Here is a 26248-nt window from a genome sequence, read left to right as displayed (position 1 = left end):
CTCCTTTGCCATGAAGTGATGGGACAGGATGTTTTAGTTTTTTGAATGTTGAATTTTAAGCCAGCTTTTTCACTTTCCTCTTTCAACATCATCAAAGAAGTTCTTTAGTTCCTCTCTGCTTTCTTCTCTTAGAGTTGTGTGTTAGTCTCTCAGTCATGTCTGACTCTTTGTGACCCATGGACTGTACCCTGACAGGCTCCTCTGTCCATGGAATTCTCCAGGCAAGAGTATTGGGGTGGGTTGCCATTCCCTTCTCCAAATTAGAGTGGTATCATCTGCATACCGATACTCCAGTACTCTTGCCTGGAAAATCCCATGGATGGAGGATCCTGGAAGGCTGCAGTCCATGGGGTTGCTGAGGGTCAGACATGACTGAGCGACTTGACTTTCACTTTTCACTTTCATGCATTGGAGAAGGAAATGGCAATCCACTCCAGTGTTCTTGCCTATAGAATCCCAGGGACGGGGGAGCCTGGTGGGCTGCCGTCTATGGGGTCACACAGAGTCGGACACAACTGAAGTGACTTAGCAGCAGCAGCAGCATCTGCATACCTGAGGGTTTTGATATTTCTCCTGGCAATCTTGATTCCAGCTTGTGATTCACCTAGTCCAGGATTTTGCATGATGTACTCTGAATATAAGTTAAATAAACAGGGTGACAATATACGGTCCTGACACACTCCTTCCCCTATTTTAGTACCCTATGGATTGTAGCCCACTAGGCTCCTCTGTCCATGGGATTATCTAGGCAAGAATACTGGAATGGATTGCCTTGCCCTCCTCTAGGGCATATTCCTGACCCAGGGATCAAACCCATGATTACTATTTCTCTTGCATTGGCAGGTGGTTTCTTTACCACTAGACAACCTCACCTGTCATTTAAAAAGTTGGTGCATGTAAAGTGCTGAAAATGGTACCTGCCACACATTAAGCATCAATAAGTGTTTTTTGTTATTATTATTCTGGCAGTGGGTTGATAAACTCATGTATACTTAGCTGAAAAAATTCCTCCCCTCCCTGTGAGGGGGACTTATAGCAGGCAGGATTCAGGAATATCCACTTTGTCCACAATAAGTGTGTCCACAATAGGGTGAAATGTGCTACAAGAAAAATGTCCTCACATTAGTTGTGTTCATTTGGATAATACCACCACCTCCTAATTGGAGAAGGCAATGGCACCCCACTCCAGTACTCTTGCCTGGAAAATCCCATGGACGGAGGAGCCTGGAAGGCTGCAGTCCATGGGGTCGCTGAGGGTCAGAAATGACTGAGCCACTTCACTTTCACTTTTCATTTTCATGCATTGGAGAAGGAAATGGCAACCCACTCCAGTGTTCTTGCCTGGAGAATCCCAGGGATGGGGCATCCTGGTGGGCTGCCGTCTATGGGGTCTCACAGAGTCGGACATGACTGAAGTGACTCAGCAGCAGCAGCACCTCCTAATACAATGCATGGTGCAAGGTAAGGTATTCAATGTTTGATGAACTAGAAGATAGGAACAAGAGTGGAAAAAAATTGTATGTGTCTAGGGGGACAGTTCTGCCACTGTATGGGTCAGGAGAATGTTCTCTATCTGGCTAGTTATTTGTAAGCTTTCCCACAATAATGTTACTTCTATTTCTTTATCCCACTTCCTTCTTTTTTACCCCTAATAGTTTCCACTATGCTTCATAATGTCTGCCTTTAGGGCTTGAGATTCCCACAGATGTGCTTCCACATTCTCTTCTAATAACTCTGCTTCTAATATTCTGTTCCAATGATTGCTACAATGGCACCAAATCCTGGGGTAAGTTTGAAGCTACCAAATGAAAGAAGGTCAGAGGGGACTAAGGGAGCTTCAGAAGCACAAATAGTCCCCCAATTCACGGAATTTTAGGCTCACTGTTACTTTCCCAGTGAGTAATTTTAGGCTCGGTGCTCTTTGCTTCCCTCCCCTAGGACTATGTTAGAGAGGGTTAGTGAAGGAAGCCAGTTCTTACTCTTCTCCCCTATGTAACCAATACATAGATTGCAAAATAATATAACTCTAACACACTGAATAATTTCTAATATGCCAGATTTTTGCCTTAGCGATATATATCATTGTGACCTCATAAAAACTATGTCAATCATTACCATCACATTTTATATAGAGTACAAAACTTAAGCTCAGAGAAATGAGTAATCTGTGATCCAGGCATTCAGTGACAGACTCCCATATGAACAGACTAAACAAACTCCAAAACCAATTGTACAGAGTATTCCACTCTTTTGTCCCACACAGAGGAGTGTCGACACTAACGGGAAAATATAACTATGTAGGAAGGGATGAAGCCACTGTGCCAGGTGTGTTAGGGAGTGTAGTTTAAGACCTGGCCATATTACAGCATTAAAATTATGCCGCTTAGGTGCTTGCCTACTTAGTCTACAACTAGGGCCTGTACAAAAGCATAGATTTTTTTTTTAAGCAGAAGTATATTTTTCAAGTGTTTATGAATATGGTCAGAGGAAAAGGTTGTAATGGAGAGCTGAAACTGATATCACAGACGATTATCTTTGAGATTTATGTGGTGTTGGAGAAGACTCTTGAGAGTCCCTTGGACTCCAAGGAGGTCCAACCAGTCCATTCTGAAGGAGATCAGGCCTGGGTGTTCATTGGAAGGACTGATGTTGAAGCTGAAACTCCAATACTTTGGCTACCTGATGAGGAGAATTGACTCATTTGAAAAGACCCTGATGTTGGGAAAGATTAAAGGCAGGAGGAGAAGGGGAAGACAGAGGATGAGATGGTTGGATGGCATACTGCAGTCCATGGGGTTGCAAAGAGTCGGACACAACTGAGCGACTGAACTGAACTTTTTAAAACTGCCATTTTAAAAAGAGAGCAAGTCAGATTGAGGCATACGTATAAACACTGAATGCCTGAGGACTGAAGAAGGTTGAGAAAATAGAAAAAATAAGAATAATCGAAAATAGAAAATAATAGAAAAAAGTAATAATCTCCTTTCCCCAGAAAAAAACTAGGTTGTAAAACAAGATCACCTGAAGACAGCTTTTAGGCATGATTATTCACTGGTTTTCCTTAGAGACTTATTCAATAGTTTCAAGAATATTTGAAAACCTTGGCTTCCTAGGTGGAGTTAGTGGTAAAGAACCTGCCTACCATTGCAGGAGTCTAAGAGACACAGATTTGATCCCTGGGTCAGGAAGATCCCCTGGAGAAATGGCAACCCACTCCAGTATTCTTTCCTGGAGAATTCCATGGACAGAGGAGCCTGGCAGGCTATGGCCCATAGGATCACAGTCAGACACGATTGAAGCGACTTAGCACTAGCACACTTGTAGTCGTAGTAGTAAAGAATCCACCTGCTAATGCAGGAGATGTAGCTTCTATTTCTGGGTCAGGAAGATCCCCTGAAAGAGGAAATGGTAACCCACTCCAGTATTTCTTGCCAGGGAAGCCATGGACAGAGGAGCCTGGTGGAATACAGTCCATAGGTTTACAAAGAGTTGGACACGACTGAGCACATAGATTATACTACTAATTTTTAATAATCTACAATGCATAATGTTTATGATTACTATAAAAACATTATATTCACCATTAATATTTCTTTTTATTTACCTACTCTTATTGAGTTAAACAATGTTAATGACCACTGGGAAATCTTCCTATACCTTGAATACCTTAAAGTTATAATTTGGAGGATACATGCTGATCTTGAATGGATATGTTCCAGAATTTTCCTGTCTACCACCACTGCTGTGTCTATTTAGGTGCTGTGTCCCATAATAACCACAATAACCACAAATGCCCAAAATAGCTACAAGCTTATTTTGTACTGTCCAGAGGAGAGAGAGGAGTGTTCCCACTGGAGGCCACTCTGTGTGGGAAGAGAAAAATTGATGCTTAAAGGAATTCAAAGGCACCCAGCTAAGATTCTGGAGGGCTGGTTAGACCAGCTTAAAGCTGGCAGAGGAAAGACACTTTTCAATAAATCCCTGGCTTGAGGATTCTGAGGACACAAGTTCTACCTTATAACTCTGTTGTAGATTTGACCCATTCTTCTGAAAGGTTGTTGCTGAACTACGAAAAGACACTGAGATTCTTGGCCTCCGAAGGAGAAGAATTCAATCCGGGGCCGGAGAAGAGGCTTGATCGCTCAGAGCTTTTGTGTAATAAAGTTTTGTTAAAGTATAAAGGAGCTAGAGAAAGCTTCTGACATAGGCATCAGAAGGGGGCAGAAAGAATACCCCCCTGCTAATTTTTAGCTGGATGTTATATAGTCACTCGGAGAAGGCAATGGCACCCCACTCCAGTACTCTTGCCTGAAAAATCCCATGGACGGAGGGGCCTGGTGGGCTGCAGTCCATGGGGTCGCTAGGAGTCGGACACGACTGAGCGACTTCACTTTCACTTTTCACTTTCATGCATTGGAGAAGGAAATGGCAACCTGCTCCAGTGTTCTTGCCTGGAGGATCCCAGGGACCGGGGAGCCTGGTGGGCTGCCGTCTATGGGGTTGCATAGAGTTGGACACGACTGAAGTGACTTAGCAGCAGCAGCAGCATATAGTCACTATATGGGCTTCCCTTGTAGCTCAGTTGGTAAAGAATCTGCCCGCAGTGCAGGAAACCCAGGTTCGATCCCTGGGTTGGGAAGATCCCCTGGAGAGGGAAATGGCAACCCACTCCAGTATCCTTGCCTGGAAAATCTCATGGACAGAGAAGCCTGCTGGGCTGCAGTCCATGGGGTCGAAAAGAGTCAGGCACGACTGAGCAACTAACACACTTACTTACACTATATAGTCACTGCTGCTGCTGCTGCTAAGTCACTTCAGTCCTGTCCGACTCTGTGCAACCCCATAGATGGTAGCCCACCAGGCTCCCCGGTCCCTGGGATTCTCCAGGCAAGAACACTGGAGTGGGGTGCCATTGCCTTCTCCAATGCATGAAAGTGAAAAGTGAAAGTGAAGTCGCTCAGTTGTGTCCGACTCTTAGTGACCCCATGGACTGCAGCCTTCCAGGCCCCTCCGTCCATGGGATTTTCCAGGCAAGAGTACTGGAGTGGGGTGCCATTGCCTTCTGTTAATGAAAGAAAGGAATGTCTTAAAATTCAGAATGGCACCAGCCCCCTGATCCAAAAGATGTATTTTGGGGTAATCTTGGCACCAGATGAGTCATCCTGGGCCATAAAATGATTGACTTGAATCTTGTAGAAAGGCAGATTACCATACAAAGAGTTTCGTTTACATAGATTAGGGGAACAATGTCTGAGTATAACATACTGGTTTGTCAAGTCGGTTCTGAGCCATACCAACTTGAAGACAGAGTTTGGGGTAAATGCATAGTACATTAACATAACTAAGAAAAATATTTCCATAAGAAGAATGCATTGGTTAACTCAAGGTTTGAGAATAGTTAACTTCAGGTGGAATCAGGTGTCATTATGGCAATACAGTATTTTAAGAGAAACCTCCTTTTAAATTGGTATAGAGAAGGGAAAGAAAAAAAAAAATGTATCACTAGTTTGTTTCCTCCTGCTGCTTATGAGAGAGATAAAAAAATGTTTGATTCTTTCAGCCTATTTCCTCCGTTTGGAGACCCCTGGCCTTCCTGCCTGTTAGCCTCTCACTTCTCTTAGTAACAGCTCAGTTTATAATCTAAAGCATTGAGACACACCTCAGTTACACAAATGAGGCCTCATGAAGGTCAATTCCTATCTCCTACTCTTCCAAAGTTAGTGGTTGGAGCCTAGATTTACCTTCCCCCATGGTGGGTGAATTGAGAGAGAGAAAAAGAAGGAGAAAGAGGAAGGGAAGGAGAAGAAGGGAGAGAAAGGAGGAAGGAAGTCCAAAAGGAAGGCAGGCAAGAGGAATGAAAAGAAAGAGAAAGTTCCTTGGTCCTGAAGAGATTGAATCTTTGGTGCCAGGAAATTTGAAAGGCCTACTTTCTGGAGTAATTATTTTACTTCTGGCAGTAAATAAAGCCCTTCAGATCAGATCAGTCTCTCAGTCGTATCCGACTCTTTGCAACCCCATGAATCGCAGCACGCCAGGCCTCCCTGTCCATCACCAACTCCTGGAGTTCACTCAGACTCACGTCCATCGAGTCAGTGATGCCATCCAGCCATCTCATTCTCTGTCGTCCCCTTCTCCTCCTGCCCCCAATCCCTCCCAGCATCAGAGTCTTTTCCAATGAGTCAACTCTTTGCATGAGGTGGCCAAAGTCCTGGAGTTTCAGCTTTAGCATCATTCCTTCCAAAGAAATCCCAGGGCTGATCTCCTTCAGAATGGACTGGTTGGATCTCCTTGCAGTCCAAGAGACTCTCAAGAGTCTTCTCCAACACCACAGTGCAAAAGCCTTCTTCACAGTCCAACTCTCACATCCATACATGACCACAGGAAAAACCATAGCCTTGACTAGATGAACCTTTGTTGGCAAAGTAATGTCTCTGCTTTTGAATATGCTATCTAGGTTGGTCATAACTTTCCTTCCAAGGAGTAAGCGTCTTTTAATTTCATGGCCGCTGTCACCATCTGTAGTGATTTTGGAGCCCAAAAAATAAAGTCTGACACTGTTTCCACTGTTTCCCCATCTATTTCCTATGAAGTGGTGGGACCGGATGCCATGATCTTCATTTTCTGAATGTTGAGCTTTAAGCCAACTTTTTCACTCTCCACTTTCACTTTCATGAAGAGGCTTTTGAGTTCCTCTTCACTTTCTGCCATAAGAGTGGTGTCATCTGCATATCTGAGGTTATTAGGAAAGGTTATTAACTTATCTGGTCTAGTTAATATACTAAAGTACACTATTTCATACTCCACTGGCCTGAAAACGTTAATTTCATACCATCTGAATGGCATGAATTGCCATTCAGATGGTATGAAACTATGCCAAGTCTTGGCACTTTACAACAGTTGACAAACATTTGGTATTTTTTGCTTAGGTTTGTTTTATTTTTTATTAGTATCTATGGAGAAGGAAAATGAAACAGTAAGGTTCCATTGAGGATACCATGACAATTGTTGGCTAAGGTGCCATCTTGGACTGAAAGGTGCCTTAATCTAGGGTCCTGATCCAGAGGGAAGGAGAGAATATTAGATAGGAAAAGGGAAGGATGGAGATGGAAAGAAGGGAGATGATGTGAACCCTGAGCTTCCTGTGCTCTTGCCCTTTTGATCTGGAGTGCAGTAACCGTCTGTCTCACAACCTTGAATTTTCTGAACCTCGTGCCTGTCCTCCCAAAGATGCTTTATGAGCTGTCGTGTGGGGGCTAGAATAGGATTTTGGAAATGAACAACTGATTTTTATTCCTCTGGATATATTGGTTGCCTGCTGCACTAAAACAACGTGAATTGGTTTTGAAATGAAATGTCACTTATGGAAGAAAAGCACATAATAATTTATTTAATTTAAACAGTGGGGAGGAAGGGAAAGATATCTGAACTGCATATTTTATGTAAATGAATGTTTATTGGACTTTCGGATGCTATAGAAATAAACTTCTGTATTGAAGGGGCGTGATTACACATATTGATCTTACAGGAGGAGCATAGATCAGTATGAAAACTGCTGTACCCTTTAGTTATTTTGGAGATGAACATATTAATCATGTAAGGTAAACTTGAACGCTGCTTTTGTCTTTGAAAGTTGTGAGGGTGCCTTTGTGTTCCAGAAGATGCTTGATGCTGAGCCATCAGATCCCACCTCTCCTTCAAGAATAGGGGTGTTGAGATAGAGAGAGTGCTTGGCAAGCCGGAGACTTTCTCCTTATTCTAATAGATCCATTTTGCTGTTGTTTGTTGTTCAGCCACTAAGTTGTGTTGGACTCTTTTGCAACTCCCATGAACTACAGTTCATGGAGCTTGCCAGGTTCCTCTGTCCATGGGATTTCCCAGGCAAGAATACCTGAGTGGGTTGCCATTTCCTTCTCCAGGGGATCGTCCAGACCCAGGGATCCAGGAGAGTTCGTGAATTAAATAAATAAATGAAAATGCAATGAATAGATTTAAATAAATGGATATATATATATATATATATATATATATATAAAATAAATGTGACATTCTTAAAGTAGCTCCTGGTGAGGCCAAACTCCCAGATATTCAACTAATTATATACGGAAAAGAGAAGCTTGTAAATTGGCAAATGCCTGAGGTTAACCACAGTTAGTGTTGGCTCTGGTCCGTCCAAGACGCCAACAATCGGCTGAAATAAGAGAAGCTGGAATTCCAGAGCGGTCCGGGGCTCCGATTCTCGCCCAGTGGGCTCCAAGAGTTCACAGCCGGCCTCCCCCAGGGCCGCCCGCAGGCCCCACATCTCGGACCTCTCCAGGTGCCCTCCCAACCTCTTCGACTTCCCTGGGGGAGGGAAATGAACCGCCAGGTGCGACCCAGTAGGGGGAGTGGGTGAGCCGGCCCCAGGGCAGCCCGAAAGTGTCCCGGAGTGTGGGTGTGGGTGTGGGGTAACTTGGGTGGGAACGGCGTGGAGGTCACCGCAGCGAAGTCCTGCGCCCGGTCGGTGGGGTGTGTGCCACGGGAGCGAGGATAAATAGGAGGCTCCCTCCTCCCGGCGACACTCGCCGAACCTTCAGGCCGCCTGCCCTGGGTGTTTGCCCGCGCGGTAGCCCGGGTGCCAGCCTGGGGAGTAGTTTCGCTTCCTGCTGGCTCCGGGCATTCGTTTCCAGGCACCCGGTCGGGCGCTCGCGGCTCGGGAAGGGGGCGCAGGAGGAGGCGGGAGGCTCGTCTGGGGGCTGCGCGGCCCCGCAGCGCGGTTGATGGCACGGGCCGCCCCGGGCAGCGGCGCCAGCCCCCTGCCCCTGCTCCCGGCCCTCGCCCTGGGTAAGTGGCCGCAGTGGGCACGGGAGACCCGGGAGGAGAGGCTCGGGTGGAGTCGCAATAAGGGCAAATCTTCCGCGCTGGCGTTTGGACTCCGAGGGCGCCCTGGGGCTGGCAGGGGCGGGTGGAAGAACTTGCGTGATTTGGGGTAGCTCGAGGATCCGGCAATTGGGCACCTGGGGCTGCACCTGCTGCGGCGGCCCTGGGCCCCGGGGGCGACCCGAGGGCAGTAAGGATCCCGCTGGCGGGCGCCGAGAGGAGGGCAGGGGCGCAGGTGCCCGCGAGCGAGGAGTGGTGGCAGGGAAATCCACTAAAGTGGGAGCCTGGGAGACTAGACCGAGAAGACATCCCAGGGAGGAGGAGGAAAAGGAAAAGGAACTCCTTGGCTGGCTGGCGATGCAGGCCTTAAGGAGTGTGGAGCCTGGTGGAGAGCTATTTGCCTGTGTGTGCACCCTGGGCGGGTACTAGAGGTAGGAGGGGGAGGACCTGGGAGGCAGAGGGAGCTGAAGAGGGCCCGGAGAAGAATTATTACACTCCCTTCTTGCTGGCCAAGTTAGGGGGAACAGGAGAAGGGGAGAAAAAAAGACTCAACTTTTGAGATCTTCTGGGTCTTCTGTTGCTGATAGGGAAGCAAAGGAAAGGGAGATGAGGTATTTTGCTGAGGGCTAGTACTACTGATGAAACACATTGGTGCTCCACTTAGAATATATGATTTCCTATTTTAAGGAGAAATTGCAGAGAGAAGACTTTCCTTCACCTCGAAGGTGAAACCTGAGTGGGTAGGTTAGGGACTACTGGGTGTGGTCACCTGCTAGGAGGGAAGAGTGGTTAATGGAAGGAGTGGCAGGGTGCTGCAACTTCGGATGCTGGCGACTTTATACAGCTGGAAGCAAGGCTCCCCTCGCCCTCCAGTATAGGAAAGTAGCAGGAAGATACTCAGGTGGGAAGATCCTACTACTTCAAGGTGTCCCCTCTGCATCTTGATCATTGGAGGTAGGGGGAGTGGCAGAGGGATGGGCAACTGGCAATATTCTGTAGTCCTGGCTGGGATGAGGGGGAGGGACATCTGGACTTGGGGCACCAATGTGACAGCTGAAGTGTCTATGTGAAGAGGACACTATCTTCCAGTCTGGAAAGGACTGGGCTTTCTCTTATGGAGGAAAAGAGGTGGGGTCTAAATGAAAACTTCCATTTGGCAGTGTTCTTGGAGTAGGATTGGTGCCTAAAAGGTGTCATGGCCTTAGCTGGAAGTAGATCAGACTTACACCATGGTTAGAGAGAAAGAACCGATTTACAGAGCCTGCAGAGGGAGAAGTCAGAAACAATTTAGAAATGGAGTGATGTGGAGCCTGAAGAAGGGCAGTGAGCCTGAGAGGTAGGGCTAGAGACAGTACTATGCATTTACCAGTGTCACTTGGGTGAAACTAGCATTCTCTTCCTCTGTTATATCTGCTCTGTCCTGCTGTCAAATTGTTTATTGAGAATCTGCTACAGTGAGCAAGAGGCTAGAGCATATTAGGATGGGGGTGGGAAGAGGGCTCAAGAGAATCTTAAAACATGATTCTTGACCTAAAGGATATGTGTTAAATTTAGGAATGCAGGACTAACAGATAAGAAACAATAGGAGAAAATGTCATGAAACCAGAGAAAGGAGAACTCAATAGGGAGGAATGGAACAGTGGGGATGCTGCATGGAGGACTTGAGTGGGTTGGATTGGAGCTTGGCTGGGTTTGAAACAGTAAAGAGAGAGGGAGGGCCTCCTGATGGCTCAGCTGGTGAAGGATCCGCCTGCCAATGCAGGAGACCCAAGAGACACAGGTTTGGTCTTTGGGTCAGGAGGATCCCCTGAAGAAGGAAATGGCAACCTGTCCTCGTATTCTTGCCTGGAAAATCCCATGGACAGAGAAGCCTGGTGGGCTACAGTCCATGGGGTTGCAAAGAGTTGGACATGACTGAGCGTGCATGCACACAAACACAGACACAGACACAGACACACACACACACACACACACACACACACACATGATTTGAAATAGTGGAGAGAGGGGCAGGAGAAGGGGGAAAAGTATTTACCAAAGTGTTGGTGATGGGAATGAAATTAATTTCCTGGAGTCTGCTTGCCAGAAAGTAGAATTGATGAGAGGCAGACAGATTATGAAGAGCCAAAAGAAGCCAGATTAAAATATTTTGATGAGTCAATAAACAGTTAAACATACACCATCATAGGTCTTGAATACAGAGTGATATAATACAAACAATGATTTAAGGAGACAAGCCTGGCAGTGGAGTGCAGTGTGAAAGGAAAGGGGGCCAGGGTACGTGATTGTCTCATAGATATAATCCAGGCAAGAGCTGATTTGGGACAAGATTAGGGTGGTGTCTGCAGAAATGGCTATAGTAGAAATGACTATTCCAGGTTGATAGGCATTCTTCACTATTAACTATCACATGGTGCTTTTTAATTTTTTCTCAAAACTTGTCAAAAGGCAGAAATGAAAAAGCAAAACCAAACAGAGCTCTAATCCAGTGCTGTTGTAACTGAGGGTAAGCTAAGTGTGCAACTGCCGTGTTGAATGTTTGGCTTAGCGAATTGAATTCAGTCTCTAGATTCCCTAAGAGGCTCCACTCCTTGCAGAATGCCAAAGGATGTAATTTGTTGACCTCAATGTTTCCATTAAGTGGTCCTATTTCTCTCACACATACTTAATTTTTAAGTCTCATTCCTAATTTAAGTCACATGTTATTTTATTTACTTCTTGAAAAGAATGTGAGCAATGGCTTGTGTGATGTTCTAGGGTGTGTGTGTGTGTGATAGCAAAAGTGCCTTGAGAGCTGGCAGTGAGCAGACATGAGACCTGGTTCCAGCTCTGCCATTCCATGACTCTGAGATGTCTGTAAATCACAATTTCCTGGGCATTGTTTTTCTTAAGTAAAGGGATTGCTTTAGATGAGACTAAGGTCCTTATCAACTTGACACTTTGCTGATCTTTTAAAAAAATATTTATTTATTTGGCTGCACTGGGTCTTAGCTGCAGCACTTGGGATCTTTGATCTTTGTTAGACACGTAGGATCTTTAGTCATGGCATGTGGACTCTTCTTAGTTGAGGCATGTGGGAACTAGTTCCCTGACTAGGGTTCAAACCCGGGCCTCCTGCAATGGGAGTGTGAAATCTTAGCCACTGGACCACCAGGGATGTTCCAACACTCTCCTCATCTTTAACCAACCTTTCTCCTGGGAATTTAAGAGAAAAATCTTTGTACAATAACATTTAATTTCCATTTACTTGTAATGGATCTTTGTTTCCTATAAACTTTATCTTTACAAAAAGAATCATACATGCTCCCTTCTTTGATAAATATGGTAAAAGGGCAATAACTTTGTTTAAAGTGTTTTTTTTTAATTTTGAAGAAGTTGGATTCCTTATAAATGTCTCCTTCTCATCCATTGCTGTAACAAACTAAAGCTAAAATCCTAACCAGTGAAAAAGGGAAAAAATGCTTTATAAAAAACAATGAATGAGTTTTAAGGTCAAAAATATGTTCTGCTCCTTATAAACATCTGCACCATTAATATATGTAAGTTGTTTTTTTCTTCTCGAAGGTATGAATGTATTCATGATGTAATATCTGACTTTCGAGTTGTAAAGCAGGTAGGTGGCAGCAAGTAAAATTCTCATTACAGAAAGGAAGTAGCTGGGGGCCCACACAGTGAGGATTTTAGGATTTGCCTCTTCAGTTATGCTTTTTGGCTTAGAAAAGCCTTGGGAGGTTTTTTTTTTTTTTTCCTTTTCAAAAATTCCAGGTTTCATAGGCCACACTTGCATATTAACAAGTGTTACAAATCAAATTTTGCTCTTGCTCCATTCTCAGTTGTTGTGTGGAAACTCCCAAATAATTCTGCAAGAAAGACCCCAGTATTGCAGACAGGCCTTGTTGTGCCCACTGAAGGTGGCTCTGCCAAAGCTTGGCCTGCAAATATCTGTGCTAAAGTCAAAGGCGCCCAGGAAAGAGAGTACCTGTGTCTGTCCACACCCCTGGCATCACTCCATCTCTGCTGAAAGTGCTTGCCCCAGTTCCGTGTGCTCTTGAAATCTGTGGAGAGCCCAGTGGGAAAGCCTCCTCTTGTTTTTTCTCACCCTCCCTGTAGCTCAGATGGTAAAGAATCTGCCTGCAATGCAGGAGATGGGGGTTCAATTCCTGGGTCAGGAAGATCCCCTGGAAAAGGAAATGGCAACCCCCTCCAGTATTCTTGCCTGAAGAATCCCCATGGACAGAGGAGCCTGGCAGGCTACAGTCCATGGGGTCGCAAAGAGTTGGACATAACTAAGCGACTATCACACATACAGTCAGCTCATGTCAGGACACAGGCATGAATACTACTAGGAGCCTAGGTTAGGGGTGAGTCAGTGAAACAGGTACCACACTGAAGCTGGAGTCAGCCATCTAAACCATGATTATCAGCTTTGGCACAGTGGTAAGGAATCTGCCTGCTAGTGCAGGAGACTCAAGAGACACAGGTTCAACTCCTGGGCTGGGAAGATCCCCTGGAATAGGAAATGGAAACCCACTCCAGTATACTTGCCTGGAAAATTCCATGGACAGAGGAGCCTGGCTGGGCTACAGTCCATGGGATCCTAGAGAGTCAGACTTGACTGAGCAAAGGGGCATAGCAGGCTGTTACAATTAGTGTCTTCCCAGGGTGGTCCAAATAGATTAGCCAGAATCTGAGCTGCAGGCAGTTTAGGCTTAATCCATAATCTTGATACACTTCCAAATTTGTAGACAACCCTTGGATCCACAAAGAATCCATATTCTAGTTGGTCAAGAGTCTCCCAAAATAAAATTTAAGAGGAAAGCAATCTGATTAAAATGGCTATACTTTGTGCTGCTAATGATTTCTAACTTGCTCAGGCATATTTGTATCTTAAAAAAGGAATCTTGGTAGCTCACATGAATCTGTACTTGCTATACTTTTTTACAGAAGATTTTTTAGATGGTTGGAGAGAGATGGGGTATTCCATCTTTACTAGTATCGGTTAGGCAATAACCTATATTGATTATCAGCAACACCAAGTCAAATAGCCAAGAAGTACTTTTATTCATTCTTTATGTTTGTTTTTAAGGGATATGTAGTATAGTATTTGGGCTTCCCCAGTGGCTCAGTGGTAAAGAATCAATCTGCAATACAAGAGCCACAGGAAATGCTGGTTCAATCCCTGGGTGCGGAAGATCCCCTCGAGGAAAGCATGGAAACCTACTCCAATATTCTTGCCTGGAGAATCCCATGGACAGAGGAGCTGGGTGGGCTATAGTCATTAGGGTTGCAAAGAGTTGGACACGATTGAAGCAACTGAGCACACACAGTATAGTACTTACCTGACCTCTAGACCAGAATCACGGATTCCAAAACAGTGACAGAAAGTATGACCGAGTTTGTGTCCAGGCTTCTTATTTCAAAGTGCCCCAATTGGTTGTATAACAGGATGAGTTACTAATATAGCATTTCTCTTTGCAAAGAGCTTCCCCAGTGGGTCAGTGGTAAAGAATCTGCCTACAGTGCAAGAGATGCAGGTTCAATTCCTGAGTCAAAAATATCCCCTGGAGAAGGAAATGGCAACTCACCCCCGTATTCTTGCCTGGGAAAGCCCATGAACAGAGGAACCTGGTGGACTGTAGGCCATGCGGTCCCAAAGGAATTGGACATGACTTTGTGACCAAACAACAGTTCTGCAAAATCATGGATTTATTCATTCATTTAGCCTTATCTTTGAGATGTATAAAAAGTGCATGGCACATAGTAGGAGCTGAAAACATACTAGTTAATTGAATGAATGAATGAATGAGTGCAAGTGGCTATTGGTGACAGTGCCCAGGTATGAAGGGAAGAGTATGTTCAGTAAAGAAAACAGCTGTTTCTTGTTGCCAAAACATGCTCACAACTTAGAGATGATGTAGAAGGACACATTTATTCATCTCTTCTTACTTGGGACTTGCCTCTGGTGGTGCTAGAGATGCCTTCACAAAAGGACTTTATTTGGCAAATAGTAAGTTTACTTCTGTTTTAGGTTCAGAACTCCTACTTGTGTCTCACATATTTGGTTCAAGGGCAGATCTCATCAGTCAAAATATAGGCTTTTAGAGCAGGTGTTTAAAGCAGGGAGGGAAATGCACTGGATTCAGGGCATTCTCCATTGGTTCATTAAAGAAAATGCCCTTTGGATTTTGTGAGGTGTGAGGTGACTTGCTCTCGTATATGATTAGAACTTTTCCTAACACATGTGTGTTTCATTAGCTGGGAGTAACAACTTGGTTATTTATGGGTTTCTGCTTAGTATTAAATATATGAAAACTTTTGATGGTTCCCATAGAAGTTGAGATAGATTTGCTGTGGAGGCTGAATGCAGTCTGACTTGTTTGTATTGAGGGAGTCTCTGGCTTATCTAATGTTACGTCGAAGTATTTCATAACTATCCACTGTATGGATTCCTTGGTGGTTAGATGTTAGCATTGTGAGCCAATGGCACAGGCCTGTCCAGAGTAGGAGAGGAAGGCTTATTTCTTCCTCTAATACAAACAGCCTAGTAGAAAGGACAGGGAATTCTCATCAGAGCCAAATGAGGCCATTTGAGGGGGGTCGCACAGAGTCGGACATGACTGAAGCAACTTAGCAGCAGCAGCAGCAGTAGCAGACTTGACTTGGGGGTTCCCAGGTGGTGCTAATGGTAAAGAACCTGCCTGTCAACGCAGGAGATGTAAGAGACACTGGTTCAATCCCTGGCTCAGGAAGATTCTCTGGAGAAGGGAATGGCAACCTACTCCTGTATTCTTGCCTGGAGAATCCCATGGATGGAGGAGACTGGTGGGCTACAGTCCATAGGATCACAAAGAGTCAGAAATGACTGAAGTGACCTAGCAAGACTTGACTTGTTCATGACCACCTTCCTATTGGGCTTCTGGCATTTGACTAGTCCAATCTCGTAGAGTGACTGACACAAGACATTGCTATGTACTCAGATATCTGCTTAACCTTGGGTATGAAATCTCAGCATAATAACTCTTTACACTCTGGACACCTTCACAATTGATAAAGTGTTTTCATATTAATACCATTACCTCACTGATCTTTACACCAAAAATAATAGCAGAGCAATTATGTAGTATGCATTTTGGGCACTATTCTAAGTGTGTAATATCTGGTTTCATCCATGTAACACTATCCCCTGAACACACAAGCTAGACATAATGATGATTCTCATTTATGTTGAAGGATATGAGGCATAGAGGCGTTAAGTAACTTGTTCTGGCTTTATGAGCCTGAACAATGATGATGAAGTGACAATGCCTGGATCACAGTAGATAAGTATTTGTGGCTGAATGAGAAAGACAGCAGATAATAGAACACTAAAGCTCAATATGTATCACTGTATTTAAGAGGAACTTAGTTCTTCTTATTTAAAAAGCATTTAAGTCTGTTTTCCTACCATCTTTGCTTTCCCTGCTGCCTACCCGCACATCTGTGGCATCCTTGGCTCGGGCTATGCCTCAGGTTCTTGGACTCTTGGCTCTTCCTCCCAGCCAGGAAACCTGCCCACTCATGTCCCAGGCCCAGGCCATTCCAGCTGGTACTGAACAGTTGGCATTGATCAGGCCAGGTGTTTTCCTTTGGTCTGTGCCTAAAATCACTTTGACCATCCTAGTCTGATCCTGTCCTTAAACAAATCTGAACCTGTGGGGTGACTCCTGCACTTTCCTGGAATGCTTGCAACACTGTGACACTTGGGGAACACTCCTTAGTGCAGATGGAGAGGGGTGATCTCGCTTTAGATTCCCCCTGATTGCATCCGTAGGCCTATTACTGAGAAGGAGTAAAAAGAGCATATCCTGAGTAATGTGATGCTGTGGGCAAAAGTATAGATTCTGGGCTGGACCATCTAGGCATGATTTCCCCTGGCGCTGTGGTTTAACAACTCCTTCCTCTTGGACAAATCTCTTAATCCCTCTTGGCATCAGTTTCTTCATCTGTAAAAGCTGACAGTAACAGAACTGAGACTGTTATGTGGACTGAGTGAGTTACTGCATAAAGCACTTCAGCTGTACCTGCAATATAGTTAGTTCTAGATTAACACGGGCTGTTATAATGGATAACTGGAAAGCACAGATGAAATTATTAATTTTAAAAATTGTAGATATTTTGATTCTGGGTATTTCTAAAATACAATCAGCACCTACCAACTGGTGGGAAAACTTTCCCTTGCCTTTATTTCTCAAATTCCTCCTCCCACTAGTTATGAAATAGGCAATAGATACAAATTCTCAACAAGAGTTCTATTTTGGCTGGTTTTGGTAGGAAGGAACAAATGTAAGAAATGGTGCTGCAAAATGCTTATCTGCTTTCTAAAAATAAAAAGTCTCAATGGATTCTTCTTCAACCGCCAATTTTGATCCTAGTTTTGTGCAATGAAGAGCTTTCCAGCACTTGCCTGACATTGACCCCCAAACCCAGCATCTTAAGGTGAATCAGATAAATAGTCATTCTTCAGTAGCAGAGAAAAATAAAATATTTACAAGATAATTTTGATACTTTTAATCTTATCAAAATGAGGTTGTCTCATTTATTGGGAGTTATGCAAGTAATTACCTTATATAAAGAGAATAAACTGTCATTTTTGAAGAATGAATGATGATGCAATGTCAAAATTCATTTCTAGATGTCAGACAGATGGAAAATAACCTGGTTGTTTCAGAAAAGCTTTCTTTTGACAAAATAACTTCTCCAGATTTTAAAGAGCCAAGAGCCCTGCATAAATATTAAGTTGTTCCATAATAATTGTCTTATAAGGTTGAGAAAGTTACTTAGGCTCTCTGTGCTGCATTTTCTTATCTATAGAATGACAATAATGATAGTAGTACTTATCATCTAGAGACATGGGAGTGTATTGAGGATAAAATAGGATAATGCAGGAAAAGATTTTAGCAGATAATTGGCTAAAAATTGCTCAAAATTTATTAATATTCTTAACTTTATGAATATGTAGATAACCTTTAAATTATTTCATAGGTGTGTCTAAAAGGGAAAAATAGAATCATTGTGTTCATTAAGCCTATTGGAGTGTTGTTTGTACTTTGATCAAAGGAAATTGCTATCATATTCACCACTGGAAGCATGCAAAGGAAAAAAAATGAAGCAGAAGTCTGCCTCATTATAACCATGTTTTCCACAGTTCCATTAGAATGTAAATGGGACTCATGATGTCAGGGGTTTTTATCTGATTTGTTCGCGGCTATATTCCCAGTACAGAGGGAATATAGAATTGAGGATTCTTGTACATAGCAGATACTCTCACCTTAATTTAGGAAAATTTCTCCCAATAAGGCTCTGAAAAAAATAGAATCAGCTGCCTTGGGATGTGGTGAGCTTCAAGCCTGGATATGTCTGTGGTTGGGTGGCATTTAGGAAGGTTGTATAGAGGTGATTCCCAGGTGAGGTAGGAGTTGGACCAAATGACCACTGAGGGTGCTTATGTCTCTATGAATGATGGATGTTACTATGATGCTACTTCACTTTGGGGATACTTTGGAGGTAGGTAGATAGAGTTTCAAACTAAGAAACTGTCAGCTGACTTCCCTGAGAGGAGAAGAGGCAGGACATTTGGAGACCTTGGGGGCCAACGGTAAAGAATTTGAAAAAAAAAATCACTTATTCCCCCACTGTCCCTGCCCCAAACTGTATTCAGTAACCATGTCTTTCCATGACTAGAATTATCAAGGTTAACACAAACAACAATGCCAATACAGTATCATGTACCCCTCATATGATGTGATGAGAGTATATCCTGGGATATAGTATCAATCCCATGCTGTAGCCTCAGTTTTTGCCTTAAAGACTCTGCACTCTATATTTTACCATCTGTTGGGATGATAATTATCACTTGGGATCCTATTGTGAAGGGAAAAATCTTTGATATAACTATAATTGATAAATTCTGTTGACTAAAATTTCAAATGTTATTATTTCAGGAGACACATTTATAAAATTGCCATCCTGTGATAGGAAACTTCCATGAGAAGATTCTCTACTCACTTTTAGATAAATGAAAATTACCCTGGAAGAGAGGGCAAGAAGTACAAAAATGTGACTTAGATGCCAGATGAAATGAATACACTTTTCATTGGCCTTGACAGAAGCATAACAAACAAAATGCACTCTGTTCTTTCTTACTGATTTCTAACCAACAGCATCCACCCCTATTAAATACTTCTTGAGTGGTTTTCTAGATTAGTCCGATGCTTTATTCAGGATGTGGTGAACAGAGGTTTCAAAGTTTCAATTAGAACTATGTGGTGTGACTATTTCTTAATGAGTCTTATTTTCATAGGTCACACAAGAAAATCAATTGAATTATTTCACAGTCACACCACACACACCAAGAAGGCCCTTGTTGTCTAATAGTTCTGTGTATAATTCTTCACTCTGATTGGACATCTTTACGCATTGTCCCCCAGAGCATACTCAGCTCCTTTCTATGTCATTACCTTTGGTTCAGTTTGGTTTCCAACTTCTTTTGTGAAACTTTTCCCAGTGATTTCTTCAGCTCAACACCTTGCCTCTTTTTGGAATTCTACTAGAATTTATTTTCTTTATGGTTAGTTACCATTAGTCACTCAGTTGTGTCCAGCTTTTTGTGACAACGTGGACTGTCGTCTACGTCTCTTCAGTCCATGGAATTCTCCAGGCAAGTCTACAGGAGTAGGTATCCATTCCCTTCTCCAAGAGATCTTCTTGACCCAGGGATCGAACCCAGGACTCCTGCACTGTAGGCAGATTCTTTACCATCTGAGCCACCAGGGAAGCCCTGGCACTTATAAATATACTATCTGATATTGACTGATATTTCTTGTCTCTGCAAATGGTTTGATCAATAAAGATAATAATGGGTTAATGTTAAGTTGGGTTAAATTATTTTAAGGGCCTAAATTCTGGGACTTTTTTAGGTTGGGTGAGCATCTACTCTAAAACCCTATCTACTCTAAAACATAGGGTTTTCCTTTCTTTACCATTATTAAAGTTTGATGACTGTTTCCTCATGGGTCGGAGGCTGTGTTATCGCTGGATCGAGAGGCCAACTTTGCTATTCCTCCTCACTTTGCACTTGGATAATCCTCCTTGATAACAAATTTTCTTTTTCCTTGGTTCCTTTTGCTTCCTCTCGTTGAACTATTACGGAAATTCAGTGAGCCCAGAGCTTTTCATTTAAAGTGCTACAATGTCTGACTGTCTTGTCTGGCCTTATCATAAAGGAATAGGATTAAAAAAGTCAGGTTTTGACAACTGATGATTTCTAAGAAACTAGCTCTAGGTTACTATAGGGTTCTTATTCAATTTAGTCATTGTTGTCATAGATTTAATAATGGTCAATGGCCAAAATAAAAAGGTTGATTTACTGGCAAAGGCATTATTGTGTTGACAGCTTTCAGATATATGAGTTAGTTTATGTATGACAGGTTGTTACATTGCTTCCCTTTCTGAGCTTTAAAAATATTATTGTGGTGTTCTTTTATGAGTTAAATATATGTGATCCATCATCCTAAGTCCTTCTTAAACACTAAGATATTGTTTTTACCATTTTGAATAAAATTTTGTGTTGAAGGAGGAAGGAGTTCATATTCTACTTCCCTTATTTTGAATGGACATAAACTATTTGTGAAGACTCTCATTTTTTTCTCTACCCTTTTCTAGGTCTCCTCTCCTAGCCCTGAAAATCTGGAACCGGTCTTTCATTTTTTTAAGAATACATAGTCCTTCCGGTGGTGTGATTTGAGAGATATTAGAAAAATCTCTCCTTGTCCTGGAACAAGGCTCCCTCTGAGGTGTTCTGATGCCACCAAATACTCCACTATATTGGGACACAAAGTCAGGCATTTCTTAAGGGCCCTTCAACCACCTCCCTTGTCCCTTGGTCTGCTCTCTGCTCATACCAGGTTGCCCGTCTTTCGGGACTTAGATACAAGGCCATGTCCCAGGGCAGGCATTCCAGCCTCTCACTCACCACAGGGCCAAAGAGAGGGGCAGGCAGCACCCAGAGAGGTAAATTTCATCCAGTGGGAAATGGGTGATGGAAGTGACTGGGGAAGAGAAATCCCTCCTGCATTCTTTCTCCTGTTGTGCTACTTCAAGATGTAGTTCCTTTACAGACTTTTTACATAGACCATGGATGAGTGGACATGTCACTCATTTCTGTCTTTGTGACTCACTCTGGAGCTGCACCCAGAGTGATGGGTACACTCACGACGTTGCATTGTCTCCTTCTCGGCTTCCTTTCCTTTTTTCTCATTCTCACGACCCAGAGCTTGTACATCCCCTACAAAGTGATAATCCCTTAATCTGTATCTCAGGCTCCTAGAAAACCCAGTTGAGGCACTCTATTCTAGAGTATTTCTGTTGAGTTAAACAATTTCTTTCTTTGCAGGTATGCTTTGAAAGCAAATGCATTTGGAAAGGGAAATCTAGGAAGAAATTATGTTCTATTAGGGGAAATGTTAAAGCAATAGGAGGATACTGGTTTATAGGAGAGGAAAAGACAACAATGAAAAAGGATAGGAAAGGAGTCACCAAAAGATGGAGGAGAACATCAATGTCAAACTTAATCTATTTCACAGTTTTTTACTCAGCCACCCACAAGCTCAATGTTAAAAAGGATTTCTACTCCTGAATATTTTTTTCAAATTCATTTTAGATATGTCCTCTTTTTGGATGTAGAAAATACTTTTTGTGTATAGTATGCATGCTTAGGATTCTGTTTTTCTTTTTAACAATAGAGATACATTGGGGAAATTTCCCAGCTGCTTAAATTCTAACATTGATTTAAATTTTAAAACTTTATTAATTTTATTTTTCAGAAATTAAAAATTAGATATATAATACATTTGATTGCTAAATAGTATCATCTAAGATCTGAATTTATCTGTTATATTTGTATCATTGACTTATTTAACAAACCAACTGAATCAGTACCACCCATCTGACATAAACACCATGCTGAGTTGCTGACAGACTGTACTGAAAATACAAAGAAACATAAATGTAGAAGATGATGTATTTCTATTAATTGGTTGAAGTGTGTTCATGTTAATAATTTTTTAAAAAACACTGGAGAAAAACAGCATGTGAAAAGACCAACATACAGGTTTTTCTCACTGAACACATTTCATCTTGCACTTTAGAAGTGTAATAGGTATATATACATTTATTTATCTTTTGTAGGTTGTTTCATAGGAATACTTTATACAAGAGGCAAATCACACCATAAATGTAGAAATGTCCCATTAATGAGAATGAGAATCTATATTTTACTAGAAAAATAAGAATTTTTTTGCTTTTAGTCCCATAGCTGCTATTCTGTTGAGTCCTATATTGTGACAGGTATTGTCAAGGTTAATAATCATAATTTACTTTTTCCAGTTTCTTTAAGCAGCTAGCTAAATTGTTACCTTGTAAGTCATGTATTATAGGCCTCCATTTGTAGATGGACACCCTGTAGTTCAATGTTGAGTAACTTGATCATATCACAAAGCTGGTAAATTAAAAGGTACATTCAGGATTCAAATACAGCTCCATTTGTCTCCAAACATATCCTTTTCTTATTAATCCCTCTAATATAAATGAACTTTTGGGAATTTGACTATGAAATATTCTTCTGATTTCTGCTTATATTTGTAAATTGATATATTCTCTGTTGATTTACAGTTGGATTGCCTAATGGGACATGGAGTGTGATTTGAATCCTAAAATAAGATTGATATGATATCACAGGAAATCACTGGATTTAGTAGACACGAGTAGATGTCCTAAATTAGGACATACGGACATTTTGTGATACTGTTATATTATTTTAAAAATATAAAATGCACTTGGGTCTAAAAACGGAAAGTTCAGCTCAGAGATGAGGCAAATACAACATATGTGACTGTTTGGCTTGGTCACGTTTGATCTTTTTAAATAGTTGACCCAGCTGGTGTATGACTTACCTCAACATTAGCAGTAACTTTAAGACGACGGGTCATGCTCCTTGTCAACTGTGTCTCTTTGAATGCTTGTATTGTTCCCAATGACTTCATTCTCTATGCTGGCTGACGGGGATAATACTTTTAATACGTTCCATAATTTTTAATTTGAGAACCTCAAAGTGCAGAAAAGTAAATGGAGCTTTGACTCACTAAAGTAGAATTAGGTTTCTTTTCCTTTTTGTCTTTATGAGTAGATTCGCCATTTAAAAACCAACCCCAGAAATACAGACTCAATATCCAGTCACTTAGTAAGTGCAGCTAATTTAACTTTTTTGTGTGTTATTTTTATTGCTTGAATGCATCTGAGAATTCTGCAGGTCATGTGCAGCAGGGAGACATGGATAATAGACTGAATGAAAGAATAAGAAAACAAAGAGATTGTGAAATATTTGGATGGTAGCTAAAATTTAATGCAATATAAAGGGACAACTGCAAATTCATGTTTAGGTGAAAACTGAAACGAAATAAAACAAAACAAAGGAACAAAAAAATCCATCAATTTACTGCCTTCTAGCATATAAGAAACTTAGGAGTTTCTTTTTATTCTAAGCAGCATAAAACCCCTGAAATTAATGGAATAATTTAAAAGGGCTGATATGCTATGGGGCTGCATATGGTGCCTTTACTGTGGTGGTTGAGAGTCCCACTCTGTCTTTGCCAAACCATGTAAAATTGTGCTTTATTTTAACCTTGTATTTAAGGAGGACATAAGGTTTATGAGAGGTCTTGGTGATTTCAGGTAAAATATGATTGAAGTCACCAGGACGTTTAGCTTGAGAAAGAGAAATTCTTTCAGGAAGGCTTGATTTCTGGCTTCAAATATATGAGGATCTGTCATGAGAAAGAGAGATTAGACTTATTCTATGTGATTCCAATTAGCAGAGTAAAATTATGAAAAGGAAAAAACTAGTTCAACATAAAGAAGCATTTATAGAGGTTTAGAAATAGATGCTTAATATTTATTTCGAATGAATGACTGTGATTGAAAGAATGGGTGAATGGTCTCGTTGAAATGGGATGCCTTAGAAGACAGTGAAGTCTCTGTGCCAAAATTTTAAAGGTGGGCTTAATGAACTGTCTCAGGGGATGTTTTATAGAGAAGCTGAGAGTTGGTTGGGGGCTTTCCAGGTAGAGCTAGTGGGAACCCACCTGCCAATGCAGGAGACATAAGAGACATGGGTTCAATCCCTGGATTGGGAAGATCCCGGAGAGGAGGCCATGGCAACCCACTCCAGTATTCCTGCCTGGAGTATTGCCTGCCTCTCTCACGGATGGGGAAGCCTGGCAGGCTACAGTCCATAGGATTGCAAGAGTTGCACATGACTGAGGCAATTTAGCCATGAGAGTTGGTTGGTAGGAGATTTGAATACCTCTGAGGTTCTTACTAATTCTGAAATTTAATATAATTTGTGACTCTTGAATGAAAATCTTATGTTTTCCACATCTAGGATCATACTTTCTTTCATTTTCTCTAAAATAAAATCCATAGGTTCTCTGATAAAGATAATTTTAATAATGTGTCTTCTTTTAAAAATTCTTTTGCTAAATTATTGCACTTGATTTTTGTGAACTAGATCATGGGATAGGCAGAGAGCCTTTGATTGTACTTTTTCTTGAGGAAAAAGTTCAGGAGAGTGTGTTAATTAACTCAAGGTCAAGTGGTGAATTAATGACTGAGTCTGGTGATCTTTCTATAAGATAATGGCATTTTCCCTAAGAAATTTTTTAAGTCAAAATTTGAGCCTTTGAAGCTATGCAGTTGAATTAGATTAAAGGAATATATTTAAAAAATGAAAGCTGTGTTTTGGATAAAAAAAAATTAAAATGGTTTGAAGAGAATTTCAGTGGTTCTCAACCAATGTAATTTCTCACCCAAGGAAACATTTGGCAAGGTCTGGAGATAGTTTTGATTGTGACATCTTAGGGTTGGATGGAGGAAGGGAGGGGGATGACACTGGCATTTTGTGGGCAAAAGCCAGGTATACTGCTAGTCATAGTACAGCACATAGCATCCTGAAAGAAAGAATTATCCAGCCCCAAAATGCTAGTAGTGTGAAAGTGGAGAAACCCATTAGATATTTCCCACTCATTTTAACCAGAACGTGTGTTTCTGTGATCAATGAGGTAAGATATATTGAATATAAGATGTCTTTAAGCTTTTATTCACCAAGGACTTTTCATTCACTTGAAATAAAGTTATATCTGCCAGAACTGCTAACTTTGACAGCCAAGGACTGCCTTGCAATTGCAGTGGCCCTGCCTTTTGGGCTAAACTTTCCAAACTCTCTGCCTCTGTCATTCATTCATCCTTTGCCTCTCCCTTGTACCTTTGGCATCTTCCTGTCAATTATCTTTCATAATAAAGATGAAAGCAAAATAATTCTCTTTTCTGTACATATTGACTAATGGTACCCTTCCCTTTCTAATCTTTGAAGAGTAATCTACAGTTATTTGCACATGTTTCATGCCATTTCTATCTAGCAAGATATTGTTAGTGCTTTTTGGTTTTCAAATCTAATGCATATATTTCAGTTTTTATTTTTAATTCTCCATCAGTCCTTATCCCTGCTTTTGCTCAGTCATGTCCAACTCTTTGCAACCCTAGGGACTATATCCTGCCAGGCTCCTCTGTCCATGGGATTTTCAAGGCAAGAATACTGGAGTGGGTCACCATTTCCTCCTATAGGGAATCTTCCCGACCCAGGAATCTAACCAAAGTCTCCTGCACTGCAGGTGGTTCTTTACTGCTGAGTCACCATATACAGTTGATCAAATTCTTCTAGGAAACTTCTCTTCTTAGTTCTGTGGCTGTTCCTTCTTGATCCCTTGAGGTCTCTTCTCTTTCTGCTCCTCTATGATACTGTTTTTTTTTTTTTTTTTCCAGGATTGTATGCTTAGTCAGCTTTTTTTTTTTCTTTTCACATAGTTCTTTCTAACAGATCCATATCAATGGTGTTAAATACCAGTTTATTTTTCATGACTCCAAAATTCAGAACCTGTAGCTTTGACTTCACTCCAGGGTTCCAGATCTAATATCTATCTACTATTTGTAAATGAGACACAGTCATGTCAGATTCAGAATGTCTAAAACTGAATTTTTCTCCATGCCTATTTTATTCAGTTTGGGCTGCTGTAATAACATAACATAGCCTTGGTGGCTTGTAAACAACAAACATTTATTTTCCACAGTTCTGGAGGCTGCTAAGTCCCAGATGAAGATCTCTAGCAGATTCAGTGTCTGGAGAGAGCCTGCTTCCTGGTTCATAGCCAGCCATCTTTCTACTGTGTCCTCACATGGCAGAAGAAGCAAGGGAGCTCTGTGAGGTGTCTTTCATAAGGTCTGATCCCAAACATGAGGGCTCCAC

The 26248-nt window shown here is 41.9% G+C and overlaps 1 protein-coding gene across 2 annotated transcripts in view; it reads left to right on the top strand.

Moving 5' to 3' along the window:
* The first annotated feature begins 8448 nt into the window (after window positions 1-8448).
* BTC (betacellulin) overlaps window positions 8449-26248 on the top strand; it is a 52230-nt gene continuing 34430 nt past the window's right edge. The window contains exon 1 of one of the 2 annotated variants that reach the window (XM_070372517.1): window positions 8449-8820. In XM_070372517.1, coding sequence (XP_070228618.1) covers window positions 8757-8820 — 64 coding nt within the window. In that variant the 5' untranslated portion in view covers window positions 8449-8756. The remainder of the gene's footprint in view (window positions 8821-26248) is intronic. The other variant, XM_005891257.2, reaches the window with a different exon arrangement.

The sequence above is a fragment of the Bos mutus genome, chromosome 6 (assembly GCF_027580195.1).
Source record: "Bos mutus isolate GX-2022 chromosome 6, NWIPB_WYAK_1.1, whole genome shotgun sequence".
Lineage (NCBI taxonomy): Eukaryota > Metazoa > Chordata > Mammalia > Artiodactyla > Bovidae > Bos > Bos mutus.
The sequence above is the reverse complement of the archived record's forward strand: the minus strand, read 5'-3'. Positions and strand labels throughout refer to the sequence as shown.